The 14804-nt window shown below is 40.8% G+C and overlaps 1 protein-coding gene across 2 annotated transcripts in view; it reads left to right on the forward strand.

Moving 5' to 3' along the window:
* plxna1a (plexin A1a) overlaps positions 1-14804 on the forward strand; it is a 248462-nt gene that overhangs the window by 216459 nt on the left and 17199 nt on the right. For both annotated transcript variants that reach the window (XM_070968471.1, XM_070968472.1), the window contains exons 21-24: positions 4084-4226; positions 11111-11208; positions 11938-12096; positions 12761-12827. In XM_070968471.1, coding sequence (XP_070824572.1) covers positions 4084-4226; positions 11111-11208; positions 11938-12096; positions 12761-12827 — 467 coding nt within the window. The remainder of the gene's footprint in view (positions 1-4083; positions 4227-11110; positions 11209-11937; positions 12097-12760; positions 12828-14804) is intronic.

The following is a 14804-nucleotide window of genomic DNA, read 5'->3' on the forward strand; positions in this document are numbered from 1 at the left end:
AGGGGAAGAGACAGGGGACGCTTGATTCAGTCATGCGTGAGCAGCAGTCATCGCAGTGTACACTATCATCCAAACTAGCATATTAGCAGCCACGGGTAATTAGCAACACATTAGAAGTGACAAGTACTGACTGGCAAATGTCACTTTTTGGTTCAGGAGAGGTAATATGGATGTTTCTCAAACGCTGTATGACTGCGTGAAAGCAAACAAAATGCAAATGGCCTTTCAAACAAATTCATGGACGAAGCAGTGTTTCCATGCTAATGTAAGCACACTCAGCACTGTGGCTTCACTGCCCAGATTGTGTTGATTGAGGTCTTTTCTTTGTATGCTCAAGTCAGAAACGCGTGAGGATTTTCCCAGCAAGGACCTGCCAGACACTGTTTACAGCAGCCGAAGTCATATGACAGCAGCAGGTGATAGGGAGACATTAAAGTATGTGAAAAAAACCTTTATCATTAGTCAGTGTATTTCAAATATTTGGGGAAGTCTTGAGTGGAACACATCATTTCATTAGACGCATTAGATGGCTGTGTGCTTCTCTGTCTTCCCTGGATTGTTGGCTCTGTACACTGTAGGCATTTTTGATTGCTGTAGACAGGGATCATAATATATCACAGTATTAGTGTGATGTTATTAAGCAAAAATATTCTCCCCATTTTTCAAGTGGAACATCCTGAGCTCTCCGCTTGGCAAGCGGACCTAACCTCTGTCTGTTTTCAAACTGTGGGGCACAGTGTCTTTGTGAAGCTGGAATTTTTGAAAACAATCACGAGGGTATTTTTCAGTGAAAACATGCTTGCATAGTGCATTTTCATCACCAGAAAATAGCTAATAACTCAAAAGGCTATATTAAAGGTTGCGTTGTGCCTTTTTCTACAGTTTAACCAGTGAAAGACAGCTGGTAACACACTACAGACAGCATGTTTAGTTGAGTCACTGTATGACTCTTGTGCTACTGTTACACTACGTTTAGCATGTGATGAATAAACTTCAGTGTTTTCCTCTCAAAAGGAAAATCACCCTTGCCAGGAGGAATGTTTCTTTTTTCTTGCGGCTGCATCCCTTTTGCTCTCAGTCATGTCATGTGACGATGATGTCTTTGCAGCTCGCTCAGGAGAATCTTCAGAAACCAGAGAAGCTCCATTCAGTATCCTTGAACTGCTCGTGGCCACGGTGGCTGGAGTTCAGTGAACTATGTCAGAGATATCTTGATGTATTATTTTCACAGACTTGGCTGCCAGTCAGAAGAATTTTTTGGTTTTTGGGAGAAAGTGGCTAGCTTCCTTTTTAAGCAGAACAATTTACCATTTGAGTAATAAATAAGAGCTTGATTAACATGCAGAAGAGGAGACGAGAGTTTAGTTGACAGTATCTGTATTTGACTCATTTTCCTTTCTCTCCCCTCTCTTCTTCCTTACTTGTCACTGCTCTTTGTCTTTAGCTTTTTCTCCTCTCATCTCCACGTCTCCATTCTCCTTTCCACGTCCTCTCAGCTCCGACCTGCTGAACTTTCCTTGGTCCTCGTCACTCACTGTTTGTCCTCTGTCCTCTGACTTCTCTTTCCTCTCTGTATTACCATCCTCATTTCTTTACCGTCTCATTTTCCATTCTTCTCCCTCTCTGCTATTTTTTTTTCTTTCTATCCTTTATCTTCCTTGCTTCCTCTCCTCTCCATCTCTCTTGTGGACCAAACAGTCCAATAACAGCTGGGAGAAATTATGCATGAAAACTCATCCGTCGCTCTCTTAATAATTATCCACTCATGCAATTAATTGACTTTCCTTTCCAGGAACTTTGTTTTCTGTCTCCTGGTTCTGCTTTTCTCACCCTGAGCTAGCTTTCCTTTTTATTTAATTGCATTTGAGTCTTTTTTTGACAAAGAAAGTTTGAGTTTGTCGGGACTAAGACACCAAGGAAGTTAACTACATATTTTTTCAGCTGTCTTTCAATGAAATGTGGATTTTTTTCATTTTTCATTTTTATTTTTTCATTTAGTTATTTATTTGGATTCTGATATTCAGTATTCAGTATTTATGTGCACCTAGAATGTTTCTAATGTAGACAATAAATTATAGGGAAATTACATGCTCTTTCAACTGTTCATAAAACTGTTACTAAAAGTAACTGAATTACTGATTCTGGATCTGTTATCATGCTTTAATGCAGGAGTGGGGAGCCTTTTTCCTATCAAGGGCAAAAATTTTTATAACATCCTTTGAGGGCCACACTAAATTATTGGACACACATATCACACTAACCTCTGCTGTGATGGCTGGAGCTCTTTGCTGAGGCGTCTGAAGTCAGATGGTTGTGATGATGATGATGATGATGATGATGATGATGATGATGATGATGATGATGATGATGATGATGATGATGATGGTTTACAGGTTTGGTTCAGTCAGTCTTAAGTTGAACTGAATCTTTGCAAGCGTCAGTTTTGAGAAGAATTGTCTCAAACACAGATGCAGACTTCACTGCATGTCTCCTCAGAATGGGGCTCCTCATGCTGTAGGTTGTCAGGCTCATCGGCTGCCTCCACATTAAACAGCTAATACGTTCAGTTCCTTCTGTTTATCGTTCATGTCCTGAAACCTCTCACCAAACGCCTGAAGGAGTTTTCACTCTCACCAGCATGTTCAGATGTCACAGCAGCTTTTGCTTCTTGCAGAGTAGAAACATGCAGTGTTTCCTCTTTCCAGCTGCACTTTCACTTCAAATGATTTCTCATTTGAAAGCAGAGAGCTGAGAAGCTGCTGGAGCTTGAGCTTCAGCTCTGAGAGCTTCTTGGTGATGTCCACCATGAAGGCCAAATCACACACTTGCTATCACTGAGTTTCCACGTCTGGTTTTACTTTCATCTGCATGAATTCTTTAAGACAAAGCGTCATTTTGGAACAGTTTTACTCTGTCTGGTTCTCGCAGCTTCACAGCAGCAACAAGGCTCTTCTTCACTAATTCTCCTTCTGAATGAGGTTTCAGCTGACCACAGATCTTGCCCTCATAACACAGTCTCTGTCAGAATGTGGTCTCAAAGCTGCTTGTTGGGATCCCAAACTGAAGATCAGAAGAGTGTAGACTTTATCCAAGCACATTTATCCTCGCAGCTCATCCAGTTTAGCATGTTTTACAGCTGTAATGATGCTCGAGATTGGCCTTTTTCATCACTGTAAGCTTGTCCCCACAAACTAGGCACACTGGCTTGCCTTCAACAAAAGAAGAAATGTTTGTTCATTTCTCTTGGAAAGCACGACATTCTGCACCAACTTTTCTTGACGGTCACCATGGAGCAGAACCACCACGCACTTGTTGCATTCGGCGACCACACAGAAGAACGTGTTCGTCTACTATTTTATTGTAGAAAAAGTAATTGCTGTTCCAAGATTTTGTATTCTTCTTTTCTATTCTTGCCTTTCAGACCAGATCATATAGCCTTGCATGCTTCTGTCTTTTTTTTTTTCTTTTTTTTTATTGCCTTTGTGGGCTTCTTTCCTTATCACAGCTGACCTTTACTTCTCAGCGTCTTCTCTCTCCAGTCCTTTTTATAAGAGCCAGACGCTCTACCTGTTTGCGCTGTCTGCCTGTCTGCATTTCCTTCCCTTCTTTGTCTCTGGCAGGCTCCTATCTGACCCATATATTGTGTCTTCAGTGCTGTGGTCTCAGTGTCATCCAAAATCTTCTGGTGTGATTCTTATATACACTGTCAGTCTTTGTAATTGTTGCCATGGGTTTAGCATAATGTCGGAGCATCATGCAATAACTGATTTACTACCTGACCTTTTGCTGGCTGATAGCATCAAATTGGTAGAGAGGTTGTCACTTTCTAATGTAGACTCCAGGCACTGCTTTCTAAGGCCCAGGCCATATCCTGGTTTGCATTACCGGGGCCGGTCTCACAAAAGAGATTTGTAAGAGCTGCTTACTTACAGATTGCAAATGGTCATGACTCACAAATGATTGACACTCACAAATTGCAGTTATATTTGCATGTTTTGTTCCTACTGTTAAAAAAAGCTATGCCATTCAGCATGATTATTCACCATCCCATCTCTTTTTGCTCATTTGCATCTTTTTTCGTAGCTTTTGCCGAACTTCAGACAGACATCCATGAGTTGACCCAGGAGCTGGATGGAGCTGGGATCCCCTTCCTGGACTACCGCACTTATGCAATGAGGGTCCTGTTCCCAGGCATTGAGGACCACCCTGTGCTCAAGGAGATGGAGGTACTGGTCAGTACACCACCATCCAAGCTTGAAACTGAAACAGACTCACCAGAAGTAATCGCTTTTTGAAGAATCAAGAACTAAGCTTTCGCACTAATAAACTTACGTAGAGGTAGAAACAGTAGCTGCTTATGCTAACTAGTTTTCCAAGTAGTTCACATCTCTGTAAGATGTTCAGAGAAGTGTTTCTCAGATGTATTTTGAAAGTTGGATTTAATGGCATGGAAATGTCCTTCTGGCTTTTGCTGCTAAATGCCTTTGTAGTCATTATCCCATGACAGGTTTTCAAAGACAGACCTCTCCAAAAGTCTGAGATGTGAGCCAAGAGGAACTCCAGTCATGTTTCACCTTAAAGCAATCACATAACCTGTATTTTACCTACTTTGAGTTAATGTAGTCAGCTTGTCTCAATGAATGCAAATGACTTTTCAAGAGCTTTAGCGTCGTCATTAGTTTGATCTCATGGGGAGAGACGCTCACCGTATTCTCTTGATGTTGGGAAGTGGAGTTTTAAAGTGAGGATTGCTGGAAATTGACTGAAAAGAAATGTTATGCGAGAGATCCAAGAAGATAAAGAGACGTGAAAAAGAGTGCATACTGTAGCACAGATGAAGCAGAAGATGAAGGTAAAGAGGATTAGAGGGAGAAATAAGATTCAGGGTTATTAGGATTGTTACTTGCATTATACATCACTGTTAAGTTATTAATTAAGCTAGTATGCAACCACCTTGCCAGCACAGCTGAATGGAGATAGCGCACTCGATTTCTAAAGACATTTTACCGCTGAGACCAAGGGAAGTAGAATTAATAGTATGTCAACATAAACTACTCTCCCCCAAAGCTAGAAACCAGAGCCAAGTTTGTAATCAGCGCTATCATTAAGATGTAGAATCTGGTGCTGCTCCATTGGCTTTGATTGGAGCACTGACTTTTTGGAGTCGAGGAATAATTTGTTTGACCTTTTACAGCTTCATTTCCAATCCAGAAAGTGGATTTAAATTCCTACAGAAGGAAAAACCCTGTAGGTGGTCTCATAGCTGCCATGTCTGCCTTTTTTGATTCTTTCTTGGTGATACATCCTTAATTATTTTTGGCAAGAAGGAACGGTGGTGATTACATAAATGTGATAGAATTATCTTTGGATATAGAAAAAGGCAGATTGTGGTTTCCAGCAGAGACTGAGAAGATATTCCTTAAAATTACTGGTAACGCAAAATCTGAAAGAATACAAAGTAGTTAAAGAGTTTTGACCAGCAGGAATGTAGTCAGGCGTACATCCACTTAAACTTTGTACTGCCCTTCCTTCTTTTTTCTGTTACTGATTTTGCTGACTCACTTCAAGCTTTGTGACATAATTCATTCTGGGCCTGGTGAGCAGAGGCATTTCATGGAATACAAATCTAGTGGAGAATCTGCTTACCTTATCTAACTGCTTGAAGAGTTCGGTTTAGCTTTCAGTATTTATAAAGTTATAAATAACTCAAATTCGAACATTTAATTCAGTTTTTAAATCACATTTTATTGTATGAGACACCAGAAACACGACAGTCTTCACTTGTCGCCAAATGAATGTTCACAACCTGTAGATGCAACCTGAAAATGAGATGAGGGGCATTAAATATGAAATGTTGATTAAATGAGTAAAAAGTAACAGCCTAGTTTTTATACTGTATCTTATTTTTCATGAGCTACTTGTTCTGAATACTGACAGCCGTGGGCGGGCTTCATTCTGTTTTACCGATTGGCCACAATCTGAATCCGGACACCACTGTCTCTGTTAACAAAAGGCGCCTGTGATTGTAAAATGGGAAGTTGCTCATTTAATTTTATATTTCCAAGAATATGGCTGAGGATATTTAATATGAAATCATCATTGTCTGTGTGTGTGCATGTGTGATTGTTCTTCAAAGCAATGGTGGCTCAGGATCATGGGCAATGTAACCTTCTGGTATCCAGGAGGAATAATTAAAACTGAGGGCCAACACATTAACCTATCATATTGTTGAATTATCAAGGACACTTTGGTGTTTTCGTGTTGAGGTGACTTTAAGCTAAAATGGTTGATTCAAATAATCTAACACAGATGTATGACAATCTCAATCTGTCACAGCTGATTGATGAGCCAACCAGACCTAATTTTAAGGATCCTTCAAAACCAACACTGATAGATTGGATTCTGTATTATAGAAGGGACAGAATGACTGCCTCCTAAGTTTTGTGCTTGGCCTTGGTGACCACTGCCCTCTAGCCTGCTTTAGAAGTAGCAGACAGGAAAGATCAAGCACTAGAACTGCTATCAAAAGAAACTCCAAATAAATTTTAATGAACAGGTTTTCTCAGTAACCTTGCTGATAGTAATATACATCACACTTCTGAAAAACCAGATGTAGAATTAACATTGGAATATTCCCCAAATGTATTACATGCTATCATTGATAGATATGCACTTTTTAAATAGCTCAGGGTTAAAGATAGATCAAGCCCCTGGTTCTCCACAGATTTATCAGTGATGCTCAAGGCAGGAACAAAGCCTGGGCTGAGGCGAGGCGCTCTGGTGAAGCAGCCTGCTGGCTGACCTTAAGACAACTCTGAAATAGATGTGCGTCCTCCTTGAGAAAAGCAAAGGCCAATTATCACATAGAATTCATCTCTAGCTCTCTAACGAACCTGTCAACATTTTGGAAAGCATTAAATTAAATAAAAACAAATGCTCTATATCTATTCCTTCTCGTGTTACAGTTAATGACTGCTTAATACATAAGTAATCAGAGATTTGCAATTCTTTCAGCACATATTTTGTTGGTGCTGGGAATCAGTTTGATACGATGTCTCCTGGATCTGCTCTTAACAGTCATCCGTCGGCCTGTGTACCCTCCTTAAAGTGTACCTGTCGGTCCACCCTACAGGCATTCACTTCCTCTGCTGTTCGGGAGGTGCTTCAAGCTATCGATTGCAGGAAAGCAACTGGGGAGGATAAACTAGAGGCTCACTTTTAAAGCCCTGTGCTCCATTCATTGCTGAACAAATTACATATCTGTTTAATCTCTCCATTCTACCGGAGTGATCCCTCAGGTCTGGAAATCTGCACATCTTGACCCACTGCATAAGGGTGGTGACAAAAGAAATGATCGGCCAATTTCCAAACTGTCTTGTTCAGTCCTGGAGTGATTAATTAATAATCAGCTCAAATTATTCCTCTTGTGACATCTGTGTTAAATCCACAACAAGCTACATGGTACTGTGACTGCTATTACGTTACAAACGATGCTGTATGTGCTGTTGAAAAAGGGAAATCTGCCCTCTCTCTAGATTTAACAAGAAGAGCATTTGATACTATTGATCATACTATGCTCCAGAGGCTATGTGATATTGCTTTTGACTCGTAGTCTTGTAAATGGTTTCAGGACTACCTGCTTCATACAGCAGAGTATGATTTTGGGAAATCATCCTTTTCTATTTTTACGACTGTCAGTACTGAAGCACCAGGTTCAAGGCCCAATATTGAACCTTGAACCACAAAGTTAAAAAGTCACTTCAAAATTTCACATTGACACACTTGTCAGCAGACTTCTCAGACAAGAAACTGGATATTTGTGGGGATAGAGCTAATTTTCTTCTGCTTGGTAGGAAGCAGATAATTGAGGCCATCTTCTTGTCTGTCGTGAATTTGGTGATGTTACTGTATGTATAGACTCGCCTCTCAAACCGCTAGATTCAGTTCATCATCCGCCCTAACTTTCATTCCTGGTGACAGTAACTCTGCTCATCGTGCCACCTTTATGAAAAGGATGGGTGCGCATCTCCAACAGTAAGACGTGACAGGCATTAGTTTTCATTTATTCATAAAACCCTTAATGGAAACACACCATCACACAAAACTTCCTCATTAACCTGGTCCCACAGTCATTATTTGACCCATTCAATTAACTAATGCTTGAAGTCCTGCATCCAAACACTGACTTTGAGAAAAGCTGTTTTAGTTTTTGTACTGCGCGCACTTTAAACATCTCACAACACGCATTCAGATTTTTAACAAGATTAACCAAAACAACCACAAATAGGTCAGTTTAAAAACGTGATTAAAGGTATGTTTTCATTAGGGAATAATCACCTGAGAAGAAGAAATGTGTTTCAGAATGAGCTTTTTACATCGACAGAGGCAGCAGGTCCCCTTCCACAGAGGCCGCCACCTCCGTGTTTCAACAGTAGCTCAGAATGGACAAACCAAACATTTTTTCCAACCATAGGTTCTCCTACACACTTGAAAGGTGACTCAAGGGTTATTCAGTTGGTTGCAGTCTGCAACTTAACCACTGGATGCCCTTAAATCCTGCACACTGCTCCTTAAAGATAGGCAGTTCTGATATCTGGGAACCAGATAGAAACTGCCTATCAGAACCCAGGCCTGCCCTGGACTGTTATTCTAAAGCCTGACATCTTTGTCATGCACAGGGTACAAGGACTAATATTCGAAACTTGCTTGGTTTTGAGTCATTGGCGCTTTTCAAGCTTTATTATGTCAGTTATCAACCAGTCAGACTACACGTTCATAAAACATCAATATCAACAAACATCAAAAGTTTTTGGCTTTTTTTACCTAATCGAAAAAAGGTCTAGAGACATGACAATGTGGGTAAAATGTCCCCTGATGAAAATTCCCAAAAGCGGAGTCCACCTTTAATTTGAGGCATCAGGGAGGCAGAGAGGAAAAGGGATCTTACGTTTTTTTATAGTTATGTCTAGACTTCCTTCCCCTTCCCTCTGTATTTCCCCCAGGGGTTGCCGTTGTAATCCAATGGCCTGTGTAAACCAATGCTCCTAGCTTTATTGCTCTGTGTGACTGCTCTCTCCCCTAAGCTAGACAGCCACACTACACACTGCTGACGCTCGCACACACACACACACACACACACACACACACACACACATTACATGCAGTACACATGAACAGTCTTGCAGATAACTTAATATACGTTTTCTGTCTCTCTCCTTGAAATACAGTAAAGACTTCAGCGTGTGCAGTATCTACATGCATCTCCATCTGTCTCTCTTTCTTGTGCTCTTTTGCTCTCGCTCTTTCTTTTCAAACACACAGACAACACTCAGTATCCACCCTGGAGGCCCGAGAATCTCATTTAGCACTTTAGCGAGAGGCCCGGACACTTTATTATAGCACATCGGAGGAGAGAAAGAATAGATGTAACAGTGGTCCAAAAGCATGATGAGAGAGAGAAGGGGAGAGAGAGAGAGAGAGAGAGAGAGGTGGAAATGATGTATGTGTCATTGTGAGAGACACACAAAAACTAAGAGCAGGAGAAATTAAAATGGGGGGGGAAAACCAATGATGTGAAACAGTAAACAATAAGTGCGAGGGAGAGAATTAGAGCGGCGAGGAAGACGGAGCAAGTGAGCGACAGAGAGGTGTCTTCAGGGGGTTTAGTGTGTTGTTGATGAGTAGTGACAGGTGCCAGCCAGTGGAACAAGCAGGGTGCACCTCTGTCACCAACCCTGACACACACATACAATCCTGCTATGACTCGACGCTTCTTCCTTCCTCTCCTTTTCTGTGTGACAGGAGAATCTTTCTCATGTTTGGCTGGTTCATGCCTGTCCGATTAGGCTTTAGACATTTTTTAGAAAGTTCCTTCAACAGATTTAAAGCCCGAGTTGTTGAAGTGTTATTAAAAGATTCAGTTAAGGGCTTTCAATTAATAGAACTGATAGTGAGTGGTGAATGTTATTGGAAAAGGTCTGAGCGATCAAAATAGGAAATTTACATACATTAGTGTTCTACAAAAGTCTAATAAAAAACGATCCCCAGACAAAGGCAACTTGTTCATGAGTACATGAGTGGGTCAGGAACCGTGATTAACATTCTCGTCTCATCGATATTCAACTGGAGGATGCTTTGACCCATCCACCCCCTGATGTCAAGAGGGCAATTATGTCAAATTGTCTGCTAAAATCATCTGTAGAGCAACAACTGAGAATCACTTAGACAGCAGCACACAGCGGTGCAGCGGGAGAGAGAGAGAGTAGCCAATCAGTCTTACCTTGCTGTTTACAAGCCAATCTCAGCTCATCATAGAGAGTGGAAAAAAATGTCTGAGTACAGAACGAGTGCCATGACTGCAGAATCAGAATCTACTTTATACATAAAGCCTGTATGTTAATTGCAGTTTTGATTTGATCTTTCAAACTGAAGGATTGTGATTTTTTTAATCATGATGCGCTAATCCTCCACATTTTCTCTGTCATAACTCCAGTAAGCATGTATGCATAGCTGATGTCTTACCTCTCAATTGACACCTCACTTGACCAACTGTCCATTAAATAATATCTCTATCTATATTTATCTATTTTTCTGTATTGTTATCAGATGTTATTGAACTTGGACAAGTGTAAAGCTTCATGCTGTGTCCTAGCCACAGATATAGTCATCTGCAAGCATCTATTTGCAAAAAAACATTCGAGCGAAAATGAAGACCTTCTGCTTCAATGTGTTCAAACCTCTATTACTCAATGCCTGGAGCACTTACAGTGATTCTGACTGCTATGGTGCAAAGAGACCAAAATCATGCATATACTCCAAATGGTTCAAGAACAGTTTTCAGTTTAGTGTAGGTATGCCTTAGATCGGCATTTACGGCTAACTTTACAGGAATGATTGAGATTTAACTTCAGCTCAGAGAACCGTTCCTGCTTTAGAAGATGAAAACAGCCTTCGTCATTCTGCATAGTGAAGGCCAAACATATAAATGATCATAAGCAAAACACAAAGGAGTCACTGCTCATTTGAACAACATGTAGTTTCTTGTCTTTATATGTAGAAAATTGCTTTTGAGTGCCATTAATCTTTTGTCTGTTGCTGTGTCTTTCTTCAGGTTCAGGCAAATGTTGAGAAGGCACTGACGCTGTTTGGCCAGCTGCTGACGAAGAAGCACTTCCTCCTGACGTTCATACGCACCCTGGAGGCTCAGAGGTGTCTGTCTTTCTTCAGTCATTTTCTGTTCGACTGTATGTTTTTGTTTTGTGGTATATGAGTACAAAAGGGATTTCTACTATTTGATAAAAACAGTCTACCATTTTTGAAATAACCAAAGAGCAAAATTAAATTATGTAATATCATTCAAGAGCCTTCCATCAATGGGAACAGGTTCCAGTAAAAGCAGAAAGGTCTTCACGATAGCAGAGATGAGAGAGAGATGAGAGACTGCTCGTTTATTTCAGGTTGACAACTACTTAAAGCTATCAAAGTTCCCCTGTGGAATCTATGGTGCACTCATTGCGCTATGCTGTGGGCGTAATGCTGCCTTTTGTTAGGAATAAATATTGTAATTACATTTTTGGATAATAGGTTTCAGACAACAGAAAGTTCTCTTGGGGAATTATTTGTCTTCATGAAAGCGTGCTTTTATTACCTATTTAATTTGACAAATGTGACACCAAAGGCTGTGCTGGATTACAACAGGAAAGGCAAACTGATCACCAGAATAAGTTTTTAGCAGCTCCAAAATTACCGTAAAGCACTTAGCCAAATGGTTTATGGCAAAACAGAGTTTGATTAAGATTGCATTAATATTTTAGACGAACAGTTAGGAGGTTAATGGTGCACATGCATTTTGAGGAACAGTGGCTCAACAAAAACTGGGGATATCGTTTGTGAAATATTTATGTTGAACCTCACTGTCGAGTTTTTATGTATTTCCAGGTCATTTTCAATGCGCGACCGAGGCAACGTAGCATCTCTGATCATGACAGCCCTGCAGGGGGAGATGGAGTACGCCACCGGAGTCCTGAAACAGCTGCTGTCAGACCTGATAGACAGAAACCTGGAGAGCAAAAACCATCCCAAGCTGCTGCTCAGGAGGTGAGGAAGATGTGGAGAGATGTTGCACAACTAGAGACAACATCATGCAGGAATTTAGTGGAATAAACTCAGCTTTTATCGTCATATTTCAGAACTTACAAGTGGTTGTTGATTGAATTGGATGTCTTAGTTTGTTTCTCAAGTTCTCTAAACTCATATGTTTAATGCAGAAGGGGAACTCGGGTTTTTCTTGAGTTGCTTAAAGTGTTTTACAGCGAAGAAGGACGAATAGATGAGCACAGAGGCAAAAAAGAAATGAGGGATGCCATTAGGATAAAATAAACCAGACAAACACAAAGATATCACATAAATAACCTGGTGGAAAGATGATGAAGGAGAAGGCCGAGACTCAGACAGAAAGACACAAGGACAGGGGAAATTACAGTACTTCACTGTGTATGTGTGTCTCAATCATAGTTTACAGAAAAGAAGAATAAGTGAACCACAAGCTGAATCTTTACAGTCCCACCAGCTAAAACTAAACTGTCACCAAACTTTAAACATATTTTACCTGTAATCAATACAAAATGATGGAGCTCATCCAAGGAACTCAGAAATGATGTTCCCTGAATTGTCCAAGCGAATTGTTTTCATAAACGTGGTGCTCCATAAATTTTGAAATGTCCCTTTTCAAACATTTTGTTGTTTTTCCTCTGTGTGTCAGAACGGAGTCCGTCGCTGAGAAGATGCTGACCAACTGGTTTACATTCCTCTTGTATAAGTTCCTCAAGGTAAGCCCCAACAACAAGGCATGATAATATGGTATCCTTATATCTTTTAAACGCTGATTAATAGCGATCATCTGAAGTGGATTTATACTGTGCACTGTTTTAAATGCTTTTATACTGGCTGTGTTAGAGTTTTATTAAATGCCTCTGGCTTATATTATTTCCCTGTTGCATTTATCTCACTGTGGTTATTAAAAGGGTTTTCCTGTTTCAGCCACATATTTTCTTGCCTTGCCAGTGCAGTATATGTACAGTAAATCATCAAAGCCTCCCAGCAGCACGTCTCCAATGTTTCAATGTCCTTATTTTAGTCCACAGATCCTCTCCACTCTGATAATTTCATTGTTGTAGCCGACACGTCCTCTTCACTGATCCTTGTGTCGTTCTCTTAGCTCACATCTTCTCTTCCTCTGATCTCTCTTTCATCATGTGGTGTGGTTTCTGTCATTATTCCGCTGTCAGTCTGCTCTTTGCCTTAAGGTCATTTGCCTCACCAGGGGGTGCGATGTCCTCACGCGCCCCCTCCCCCCCTTTCCTTCATGCTTGCAGTCCCTCGTCCCCTCTTCCCGTCTCTCACTTTTAGAGCCTGTACTGTATAAAGAGAGCGAGTCCAGTCAGAAAATGTTTTCTGATATTTCTCTGGCTCTTCTTCGAGCTTCTCTTCTCCTCCCCACACTCTAATTACAAACTGTAAGACCTGAAGTTGTCATCATATGCCATTATAATCCTAATCACATAAGTGCAATGTGGTAATTATTTAAGTCACATGGGAAGCAAAAAAAAAAGGCGGGAGTTGAGTACTTTTGGGAGAATCTGCGCAGAAGATGGCATTAAATTGAGTGTAATTGTATACATAGCATAATTATAGCGTATGCATTTATAATGTGCTCACAATGTTCCGAAGTGCACCAAAACTGAGACTTGGATCCTTTTTACTTTTCTATTTTTTTACAGAGAAAATAACGAATGTAAAACATCCCTGGCTTGTGCATTGCTGATTTATAGTTTCTGATTGTTAGTGATTTAGGAATCTAAGCCTATTTTCTCTGTAAAGCAAGAGCCATCATTATATTTCTAAAATGTAAATGTCACATTACAATTAGGGAGCCTTAATGAAGCCACTATATGGAGTAAAGGCAAATTCTGTAGACAAGCATGCAGCGGCTGAGCGAGGAAGGCGAAAGCTGAAGCGAGAGCACAACGGTGTGATGTATGCTCGCTCTGTCTCGTTAGCAGCTGCCCACCTAATTGGCCCAGATGCTAACGAGGTTCTTAAAGCGTGCGGTGGCGGAACGAGGAAAGCAAGAGAGAGGGGAATGGTTGGCAGAAGAGGTGGGAAGGAAGAGGAGAGAGGGGTTAGAGGTGGGTGTCAGAGGTGTTGGGGAGAGGGAAGAAGAAGAGGGGGACATGACAATTATTAGTTCAGAAGAGTAAAGGAAAAAGATGAAGAGGGAAGGGGGGGGAGGCAGGAAGGAGGTAGGAGATAAAGGACAAAAGGCATCGTAGTGTAAGCGATGTAAAAAGAGAAGAGAAAAAGGAGGAGGAGCGGAGGGAATTCATGTAATGAAAGAAAGGGTGAAATAAATTAAGACAAGGACATATATTGTTAGCAGGAAGGTAGAAAGGGACAATGAGGGACAACCGAAAAAGGACAGATCGTCATTCATCCACGTTTGAAGCACAAATTCATCAGATGTTGTTTTTGTCATCGTGTCCAGAACATTGGGAACATTAGTTTGTAAGTAGCACCACATGTGGTCGCTCAACTCTGCTCAAATGGTGAGATGAGTGGAAGAGGTGAAGGAGGGCATAGAGTACGGTCCAACGAGAAGAACCGTCCAATGGCCTGGAGCCAGTAAAAACAATCACCATGCTGCCCAATTAGGCAAGTGCTCGAAAAAGCAAACAAAACAAAACAAAAACAGCACGTCATCTAAATAATTTTGCAGATATTGCCTTGCTTGTTGCTACGTCTCACTT

The sequence above is a fragment of the Chaetodon trifascialis genome, chromosome 8, assembly GCF_039877785.1.
Source record: "Chaetodon trifascialis isolate fChaTrf1 chromosome 8, fChaTrf1.hap1, whole genome shotgun sequence".
Classification (NCBI taxonomy): domain Eukaryota; kingdom Metazoa; phylum Chordata; class Actinopteri; order Chaetodontiformes; family Chaetodontidae; genus Chaetodon; species Chaetodon trifascialis.